We start from the raw sequence: 11,019 nt of genomic DNA, 5'->3' as shown, positions 1-11,019 counted from the left end.
CGTAAGTTACATCAGAAAATTCTGAAATTGTGACGATCTTATAAACAATGACGCAATGACATCTGATGGCAATAAAATGTTCACTCACACAAATACTTTACTACAAATTGTTTTGAGAAATGCACTTACTGGTTTGCAAACATTAAGGATGATTTGAGAAACGCTCCAAAGCAACTGAGAAAAACTGTAACGTTTTTGCCAAGCGATTGAGCTGAAAGTTTAGAGGTGTAGCATATGCTGTTATAGATATTCAAATTAGCATCTTCTTAGACTCCACTTGCAGCATGTTTACTCCGTAAAAAAAAAAAAAGACCGAACCCTACAAAGAACATCTGAAGAACTGAATCAAACCTATTGATTGATGGGACAAACTGTGGCCGATGAGGGTGAATGTGTGTAGATGGGTGCTTTTTTTCTCCTGAACACTTCCTGGGGGAAAGACAAAGTGCTCTCTGGCCTCACTCTACATTTATTATCAAGTGCTGTCCAGGAGGCCATTTGTCAAGGAGATAAATGATGTGCTGTCAGAAAAGGAACAAATCAGACAGGAGGGTGGGCTTCAGTTTTTTTTTTTTTGCTTCTTCTTCTTCTTTTTCTCGCTCTCCCTGATTTTTACCCAGAATTTCCTGGGGCACACTTTCCCATCATTCTTATTCCTCTCTGCTAAGCAGGAGGGTGCTGAGATAAATAGTTTGTCCTGGGAAATGTATAAAAAGTCAAGAATGGAATAATTCCAAAATCATTACAAAGTGTAATAGGCCACGGATTGGATTTCATCATTTAGCCTGAAAACATTGGAAAACCGACGCTACATGATTCAATTGACTTCAAGTCCTAATCTATTTAAAACAAAGAATTCGACGATATAAAATTTCCACGCATAACGAATTTTCCCCTGTCTGGATTTGTTTTCCCGTCTTGAGACAAAGTCAAGGACTTAATTCGCCTTCTCGTGTAGGTTTACAGCAGACTTCATAAGCAGACAGAAAAAACAATATGCTGCATTAAAGAACAGGGACTCACAAAGCAGTGCACGGGTGTGGGGAGGAGGGAGGGAGGGAGGGAGGGACGCTGTGACGCTCGTCTCACACGCCCTGTCTTCACCAATGGTCCAGAGGAGCACAGCACTCTGAGTCAGAGAGACAGAGAGAGTGGATGAGAGGGGAAGAGTAGAAGAAAAAAGGAAGGAAAAGTGTATCAGGATCTGTTTTTTTTTACATTAGACAGTTTCAGCATTTTTGTTTAAACCAGATCAGATCAAATCTAAGATGCCGAACTTTGCAGGGACCTGGAAGATGAAAAGCAGTGAAAATTTCGAAGAGCTCCTCAAAGTTCTGGGTAAGTATTAAATCAGATCTGTTTCATTCCACACTTTGGGGGGTTCGCATTAAGGAACCCTGTGACCGTTTTGTGATCACATGGACTCATTTGTTTTGCTCTCTGTCTAGTCAGTGACATCTCCTGTCCTCTTGGTTTTTCAGTAACATATTCAGGGGATTAAGTGGTGTGAAGAGTAAATCACTATTATCCTCAGCCTGTTGCACTGCCCTTTGTTTCTTTGGGAGCGCGTTTCTTTCTTATTCAAATTGTCAGCTCAAAGAAATAGTTTTGGCTCAGCGTAGAAAAAAATACACAGTCAAAATGAACACGTTTTTACGTGTTAATAAACTTGCAACGATTTCATCATACAAGGCTTAATTAAATGTGTCATAATGAAGACCATTTTTATGGTTAAAGTCATAAAAGTTTGTGCTGCAAACAGCAAGCTGTGTTTAACTCACACCCCGACATTTTGTCTCGACGACTCAGCGCTCCAGCAGAACCTGATTAATTTGGAAAATTGAAGGTTACGCTTCCAAACTGCGTACACATTGCGTACGATTCGCTCCATTGTTTGGAATGAAGAATGCTTTTAATGAGCAAGAGACTCATTTTGAACGAACATAACGACCCCATAAAGACTCCTCAGAGCACAAATGCATCCCAAGAGCCAGCAAGTTCATAATCAAGCCTGTGTAAAAAAATCTCTTGAAGTGCAATGAGAACATAAAAGCCAAGAGCCATGACATTCCTTCCAGTCAACGCCTTGTCATTGCATCGCCATATTGGCAACATCTGCTGATAACGATCTGCTCTGTGGTGGGTCGATGGCTTTTTATGCAGAAACATACACACCACTGGCATGCACTAAATAACCATGAATCCTCTTTACGAATGAGAAAAATGTGTCAATCATGTCGCATAGTTCTCGTTTTTTTTATTCGCAGTCAACAAAAAGCACCGCAAAAAATGACCCGTATCTTTCATCTTCATCAAAAAGACAAATCGCATAATTGCACCCAGCATGAAGTGAATTCAGGAAAGAGAACGCAAGGAATTTAATGCGACTTTAAACAGCCTTTTAATTCACAGCAGAAATTTAGACCACGATTTTGATTTTCTAGAACCTTCAGATGGACTGAAGTTACATACAACTTTTTTGGGATTCAAATCAAACATGCATTACAAACATAATTATTATAATTACAACGATTTGCATTGCTAATAAATATGCCGTATGTCAAACTTCTTATCCTTTATATCTACGTTTAATGCCGTAAAGCATCCACAAACAAACTTAGTTTCACTTACATTATAGCAGCTATAAACAGTTGTTTCTTTACCAGCACCATTTTTTCCTCGTCAAATTACGAAACAAAAAACGATTAATAATCCATGTCCGGAAAATAAATCTGCTAATGAAGCACTTACATTAATAAAAGACTAATTAAAATATCCATATAACATTACATACATATATGAAAAAAAAAAAAAAAAAAGAATATAAACTTGTGACACCATCTGACCAATCAGATTCAAGAATTTAAAATCTCTGTTGTATAAATCTGAGATAATCGAAGGTGTTTTATATTGTTAGTGTATTTTATATTGTTTTATATGATATGTAGGAGTGAATGCCATGCTTAGGAAAGTGGCGTGTGCTGCGGCGTCTAAGCCCTCGGTGGAAATCCGTCAGAATGGAGAGCAGTTCTATATCAAGACCTCGACCACCGTCAGGACCACGGAGATCAACTTTCAGATAGGACAGGAGTTCAACGAGGAAACGGTGGATGGACGCAAATGCAAGGTAAATACAGAGCACTGGGATAACCATTTTATTCTACACGTGATTATAGCATGCAATTTTCAAAATCAAAGACAGATTGTTTTTCGTAACCAAATTGTCCTGTTCTATAACATGTTTTGGTTATTGAATTAACAATGTATGACATACAGAATGAATTTAATTTCATTAGATAATGTTTCAACTTTATTTTATTGAAATTCAACTGTATTTTTTTAAATTGAGGCTACACTTATTTTCAGATCATAAATTATTCTAAAATATGTTCTTTTTGTTTTATATAAAAAGAATCATCAAACAGAAGAAAAAAATGTATCTTGTTTGAGCCAAATGAAACATTCGAAGTCTTTCTTTACCCACATATTTTTGTGTTTTAATAAGCTAATATGGTTTTCAGTATTATTTTGCAGGCCCGACACAAGAAAGAGAAGGAAAATGTTTTTTTTCTGTATTAGTACAGCTTTATTGGTAGTGGTTTATACTTTTTACATGTGCATTACAGCACAGTGAAATTCTTTATTCGCATATAACAGCGATATTTGGAGTTACAGCGCCCCTGGAGCACAATGGGGTTAAGGGCCTTGCTCAAGGGCCCCAACAGTGGCAGCTTGGCAATAGTGGGGCTTGAACCCTCCGACCTTCCATACAGTAACCCAGAGCCTTAACTACTGAGCTACCAAGTCTCTTAACCATTAGAGGAGTCATTCATCTATATTGCTCATCACTTCCTGAGGACAAGTGAACTGCTCTTTATGGAAAAACTGAACTGACTTTTACAAAAGGTTACATGATAAATAATGACATATACTAAGAGTGTGTGTGGGTTGTGTATGAATCAACTGATCAACTGATTGGAAAGTTGTAATAATTCAGTCCAAACCTGGCTCCTGACAGAATTAGCTATGTGATGACCACATGTTTTCTGTTGTTTTATTTCTTTATTTTTTGCTCATAAATGACGCTTGCAGGCAATTTCACCCGGTAATTATAAACTTTAGTCTGTCGTTACAGTGACATGACGTGAATAATAACTGATAATGTAGGAAACAGCAGACAATTTTGCATAATCGATTAAATGAATGTACAGAAGCATTCTCAATTTATTCAAATTAACAAGAAATGCGTTTATAATAATAATGATGATGATAATAATAATAATAATAATAATAATAATAATAATAATAATAATAATAATAATAATAATAATAATAATAATAATAATTAATATGATGATAATGATAAAAACAACAATAATAATGATGATAATGATAATAACAATAATATAAACAATAATAATAATAATAATAATAATTAAAATAATAATAACAACAACAATAATAATATTAATAATAATAATAATAATATTAATGAAAATAATAATGAAAATAATAATAATAATAATTATAATAATAATAATGATTGTGATAATAATAATACTAATACTACTAATAATAATAATAATAATAATAATTATAATGATGGTGATTATAATAATAATAATAATAATAATAATTATAATAACCATAATTATGCTCCAAAGCATCTCATCTTTCCGTTGAATCTGCTGGACAGGAAAAGTGTTGAGGGGCTTCTTATTAAATATCTGATGCACAGAATTGAAATGTGAAAAGTAATAAAGCACAGGTTTGTTGCCGTACTTATAAAGCGTCACAACATTTCTCTATAATAATAGTAAAATGTCATAAGGTATCTGAGTGTCAGACAGCGTGTAGCAGTTGATATCCGAAAAAAAAGTGTCAATTGAAACAGTTTCGACAGTGAGCGCGAGAGTTAGACTTTATTTGTCAAGGCGATTCGTACTACCAGAGTATATTCAAAAACATCTCTTACATACAAAGAACTACACAGAATATAATGAAACTGTGCTATTATACTCTGATTTGCCATGTCATATACTCTGATTCTATTATTAATATGTAGAATGTGTAATTGGATGTAGATGTGAGGTTTTGCAACAACAGTAGGATACACGAGACTTTGCTAAACTGATATTGGCCAATCAAATGTTACAGTGTGCCGTCACTTTGCCTACAGGTTGTCCATTGGTACAATGTTGGGCCACCAGTTTTTCAAATCCAAACTTGCTAATAATGGCCCAAATTAGCCGTTGCTTGTGTTAAAGTATGGCACTGACAGAATTTTCTCCGTTTGGCCAGAACTGGACATTATTTAGCACTGATTTATACACTGCTACACTGATTTATATTATAGGCCCTAAAATCCAGGCAGTCTATATATGATATTCACATTGATCTGCTTTTTATGAAAAACTGCTCCCAGCCCAAAGTTGACCCATTGTTAAGCCTTCCAAAACAGATATTAGGAAAATTTTAGCTGGGAATATTTTAAGAATTTGGATGACTTTTCCTGAGTCTCTCTGTGCTTCCTCACATTTTCCGAAAGCCTTTTCCTCACCGCAGAAAGGAGATCACTTTACGGTTTAGAAAATTAGGATTTCTGAAGATTATCCTGACTTTAAAATGACTCTACACAGTTTGGTGTAGATGTGAGGCAGGACAAAAGCCATGCTATAGGTATATTCTGGCAAACATATCACCCTTTTCAAGTCAGACTACACTGTTGATAGCTAATGGTTTTCAGTGCTTCTCACTTCCCTGGTAACAGAGGCTCTAGTATACTGACAGTAACTACAATGGAAGTGTTTTGTATGTAGAAATCTTTCTCCTTCTATATTACATTTGTATTTTAAGTAAATTTAAGTTTTTATACATTAAACTTGAAATGAAGTGAAGAATTTGTTTCAGCTTTTAGCAGATTATTTGTTTTTTAAGTAATCAGACGTTTTCTCAGGGAGATTTCAGGTAAACTCTGCTAACTAACTTTGCTTACTCTGTTGTAATAAGTGGAAAGTGGTTAACATGTTGGACATCTGATAGGGAGGACGAAACCCAACACCAACAAGATGTTGGGCCCCTGAGCAAGTCCCTTAACCCTCAACTGCTCATTTGTATATATGAGGAAATTTCAAGTGGATAATGGAATCTGCCAAATATTATAAATGTAAATGTAATAAAGTGTATAATTATGCATGCAACTATTGATGACGTTTGTGACTGTGTAAAGTGAGAATCGCAGTCTTAATGTAACAGAATGACATTTTTTAGACACCTTCCATGGTCCCTGGCTGTGAAATCACAGGCTGGTCTTTGACTTTGTGGTTGGTGGTCAGTCTGGAAGTGGTTTTACTGTCTAACCTTGCCGACCCCCTGAATTTATATGGGCACATAAAGGCAAGAAAATTAAAAAAGTCAAGGCTTCAGCATTCATTTTTATGGTAACACTTGACATGAAGGTGATGTTCGTAAACCTGCACGGCACCTACATGAAACCTACAAGACCCATAACATCGTGACTTAAAACTCATATAAAACTACATTAACATTTGTAGCTGAAATCGTAACTGAATCTCAAGAAAACATTATGTATTATGTTGTCAAAATAATTTTGAGTGTGTTTTTATTTTTTTTATTTTACATATTTGTAATGTGTAATTTATATAAAATTTCTGATTCTATAATTTAAAATAAATAATAAAAAAATAAAAAAAATTTATTTATTTGAAAGAATTAATGTAAATGATTAAAACAGTAAATATTTATATTCTTAGATTTTGATTTAAACATATGCAAATGTTAGATACTGGTCATGTTTACTGCGTTCTATGAAAAGTTGACATATTCCTCATGTCTAATTTCTTCTATTGAAGTAGGTGTTCAGATGAAAATCATAAAGATTGAACTGGAACATTTTGCACAAACTTTAAAGTCCATTCCACGCTGAAGTCGCCTTGTTATTAAGGCAAAAAACAAATGTTATGCAGTTATACTATATATTACTATATATACCATATCTTATTACCTACTGCACCTTCTGTAGATTAATCACTCTCACACCTGTACATATAGACCCATACCCTCATTTAAACATATTGTATCGTAAATAGGCCACTTGTGCACTTCTGGTTAGATCCTTAATGCATTTTTATTGGCTCTCTACATTACTTTGCACAATGACAATAAAGTTAAATCCAATCTAAAATCTAATCTAATGGGTTCCTGAAGAAATTTTGAGGATTCCACTTTTCACTCCGATTTCTGTAACGGAAATTAAAATGAATAAAAAAATGCAAATAAATGCAATAGCTTAGTAGTTAAACCGCTCTGATCAGAAGGTCAAACTCCAACACCACCAAGATGCCACTGCTGGGCTTTTGAGCAAGGCCCTTAACCCTCAACTGCACACTTGTATAAATAAGAAAATGTATGATCAGAGTTTCTCTGGATAAGGACGCCTGTCAAATGATGTAAATGTAAATGTAAATGTAGCACTCTCAGATATTTGGACCCCACTGTAGGTTCTGTGTCCCTGTGAACTTTTGTCCATTGGTTTCCTTAAAGACTTAAACAAGACATGAAAAGAAGTTTCTGTTGAATTAGTAGACTGTTGGGTCATGTCACCATGGGCTACAGAAAGACATTCAGCGATGCCTCTGTTGTATGGGGAAAGTTCAGCAGCTCCAAGCGGGACTCATGGGGCCATTCTGGAGCTTAATAAAAGGAGAAATATTGCAGTGACTCATCGCCAAGCTGTGATGATGTACCAGGGTCAACAGCGACGGTGCCCTCGACTCGGCGCTCGTATGAATCACACTTTCAGATTAGTGGCCTTTCAGGCTTTGATGTCCTCATGGAATGTCTGCGCAAACATTATTTTTATGCTGATAACACAATCCTGTGAGCTGAAAGTAGCTCCAAAAGTGATCCTAAAGGCCAGCAATTCATCTCACTATTGATTTGCCGACCAGGGCTTTCTTTCTTTCAAGTTGCATTAACCTTTGGGTTGTTCACAGAGCCTGGCCACATGGGAGACGGAAAATAAGATGGCCTGCAGGCAGACGCTGTTGGATGGAAATGGACCGAAGACGTACTGGACACGTGAGCTCAGAGGGGATGAGTTAATCCTGGTGAGGAAAGTTTTGAGAACGTCTCGGTTCATCATGGTCTATTAAAGATGAGTGGTATGATCTTAATCACACCGTATGAGTCATATTCTCCAGGCATTCATTATGCTGATATTATGATATTTAATGTTGAAGGTGTACCGCAAAACATACGGTAGTGCTTAGGGGCGTTTCTTGAACGTCTACTTGCTACCGTCAGAAACACTTTTCGGATTTCTCTTGAAAACTCAAGAATGAAACATGGCTCCACATCTGGCCTGTTTGGTTTTATAGACCAGATGGACATCACTAAGTGGGGCTAATAACTAAGAGGAAGGCTTTGTTGGAGAGGAGCAATTCTCCTTTCCTTCCTTGGTAGTCCCAGTGGGACATCAAATGCATTCCTTGCTTGATAAAGTGAAATCTTAACATGGGTGGGTAATTTTTTTAAGGCTCACCATAGGTGAGATCCATATGCAAATGCATGTTCTTCAATTCAGAAGTGCGATTGGATAAGAATTTTGTGGTTGCCCTTCGAAAGCTTGACAGAAATTGTATCTATTTTAGACTAAAAACTCTTGGGGATTTGCATTTTGTTGGGATTCAGCTAAAAAAGCAAACCAAAGGAAGGTTTTACTTTTATATAGTTTTTGTAGCAGGTGTGATTTTTATGTTCCATGTTTGTTAACGTGGATCTTGGTGGCAAAAAATGTACTAGAAATGTAGCCAGTATTACAATGTTTATTCGTCTATGTTTAATATACATACATGATCTAGATGTGAATATTTACAGCAGGAAACAGTAGCTCAATCTGTCTCCTTCTTATGCTCTTTGCTTCACTTTGAGATGTAAGATAGAACATGGAACGTGTGAACATTGATACATTTTCTTTTTCAAACATATTTTAAAACAAAATTTGTTGCACGGTGAAAAAACTGTCACTTTGCAATATTTACCTACGCATAAAATTCGCTTACTAAACTGTATCTATAAAAAGGATAAACAATAAGTAATTAAATAAACCTCTCTTACACAATGAGATTGGGAATTCCACATCTAAATGGAAAGAAGCTAGGTAGCTCTGCTTTTCCAGAAGACCCCACTGTAAAATTCTCCCTGTAGTAATGAGTCCCTACAAAATAGACTCCATCCAGTTGCTCTCCCATTATGACTCATGGACAAGACGTGTTTTGACCTGCTGCAGGAAATACTGTAGAGTGTAGTCAAGGATTAAGATATATTAAGAGGTTGGCCTTGGGTCAGTGGCGTCTGTTTGCAAGCAAAAACATGGCCTACATCAAAGCCATTCCATGCTGATGTGTAGAAATGGATGGATAAATAAGATCCAGCACATTTTTTTCCGCTTGGCGTTCTCTTATCGTGCCATCGGAAAGGAAATTTCATTCGCTCTGAATGAGTCGAACGACAAACCGTTTGACCGATTGCTTTGTGTTCTTTTGTTTTTAACGCAAGGCAGATCGGCTGGACGGAGTAAACGTACTGTAATTTTATTTAAATGTATTCCGGCCCTCAGCAAATTTCATTAATAATTAAATAAACAAATAACTGATTGTCGGATACTACTTTAAATAACAAACACAGCGTGTCTACCCATAAGAGCACAACTAATGAAATAACTGCTATATCGAGTGGACACAATGAACTTACTGTAGTTGGTAATAAATTTTTATATGAATCTACATTTATTTCGGCCCTCGGCACTTTGCGCAAATTGGACCGTCACCCAGAGGACTCCTGAAAGCTGGCACGCAGCAGCCGAGTGCCTGGAGGTGACCCAGCTCAGGCTGGACTAATGATCCTCATTGATCATGTTACATGAGGGAATGCTAAAGGAACCCAGGGCCCTGACACCCCTCTTGCTAATGTCTCCCAGGACGCCTGTGCAATAGGCAGATGGTCTGTCTTTACTTCCATTTTTAAAAAGGTGGCTGAGGCCATCCAGCCCTCTTTTCCCTGCTCTGGGACACAGATGGTGCTTGGTGCTGACAGCCGTCTCATTTGTGTCCTGCTGTGCCTTTAGAAACCCAATAAACACAGCAACGTGGTGGTGAACTGTCCCGTTTCAATTCCTTCCCTGCAACTATAGCGCCGAGATCAAACTCCAGGATACACCAAAAAAAAAAAAGAATCTGTGTGAACTCATAATAGAAACGTAACCATGTTCTTCATCATCTTAATTGCATTCCGGTCATGTATAAAACCCATCATTCACTGCAGACGGTCCACATACTGGTACGAATATTGAATTAAAGTGTTGCATTCGATTTTCAAATCATTTGATAAACTGTGAGTATAATTGCATTAAAATCTCTCGCTCTGCTTTCGTGCTTCAGACGTTCGGCGCTGATGACGTGGTGTGCACGAGGATTTATGTGCGGGAATGAGCCCCATGAGAACCGGAGGAAGAAATCAGTCTGCGCTCACACGAGTGACACTACAGTTACATTTCATTACAGGGCCTTTTTTTTTTTTTTTTACCAATTTTGTAGAAACTTGCAGAATAGTTTTCTTACACATACTGGACCATGAATTGTAATCATTTATACTGTGTTAGTATTCGATTCAAGGCATTTAGACGTAACAATGTAAGTGCAACAATTCATACTGTAACTTGCCATGTAATGTTTATGTTTTTTTGTTTCATTGCTTTGTACTAGTTTCATTAAAGTCACTTTAAATAATAGAGTAGTGGATTTTATAGTCAGTTACATTGTGGGAGTTTTTTGTTTTACAGCACCAATGAGAAGATAAATTATAAAACTAATTTTAGCACAAAAGTCCTTGTGTATAACAGTGACCACGGAAAATCAGGCTTATGGGGAAAACATATATACACACCATTTCATTAACAAACTCACAGGAGAACAATTGAAATAATGCAGAAAAAGCTTC

General features: G+C 36.4%; 1 protein-coding gene across 1 annotated transcript; it reads left to right on the top strand.

The window, feature by feature from the left end:
• Window positions 1-1,133: 1,133 nt before the first annotated feature.
• Window positions 1,134-10,810, top strand: crabp1b (cellular retinoic acid binding protein 1b). Its single transcript, XM_046839980.1, has 4 exons — window positions 1,134-1,338; window positions 2,949-3,127; window positions 8,016-8,129; window positions 10,461-10,810. Exons 1-4 carry the CDS (start codon window positions 1,269-1,271, stop codon window positions 10,509-10,511), a joined length of 414 nt encoding a protein of 137 aa, XP_046695936.1. The 5' UTR covers window positions 1,134-1,268; the 3' UTR covers window positions 10,512-10,810.
• The last annotated feature ends 209 nt before the right edge of the window (window positions 10,811-11,019 follow it).

The sequence above is a fragment of the Silurus meridionalis genome, chromosome 26, assembly GCF_014805685.1.
Source record: "Silurus meridionalis isolate SWU-2019-XX chromosome 26, ASM1480568v1, whole genome shotgun sequence".
NCBI classification, from domain to species: Eukaryota; Metazoa; Chordata; class Actinopteri; order Siluriformes; family Siluridae; genus Silurus; species Silurus meridionalis.
This window is presented reverse-complemented; position numbering and strand designations above follow the sequence as displayed.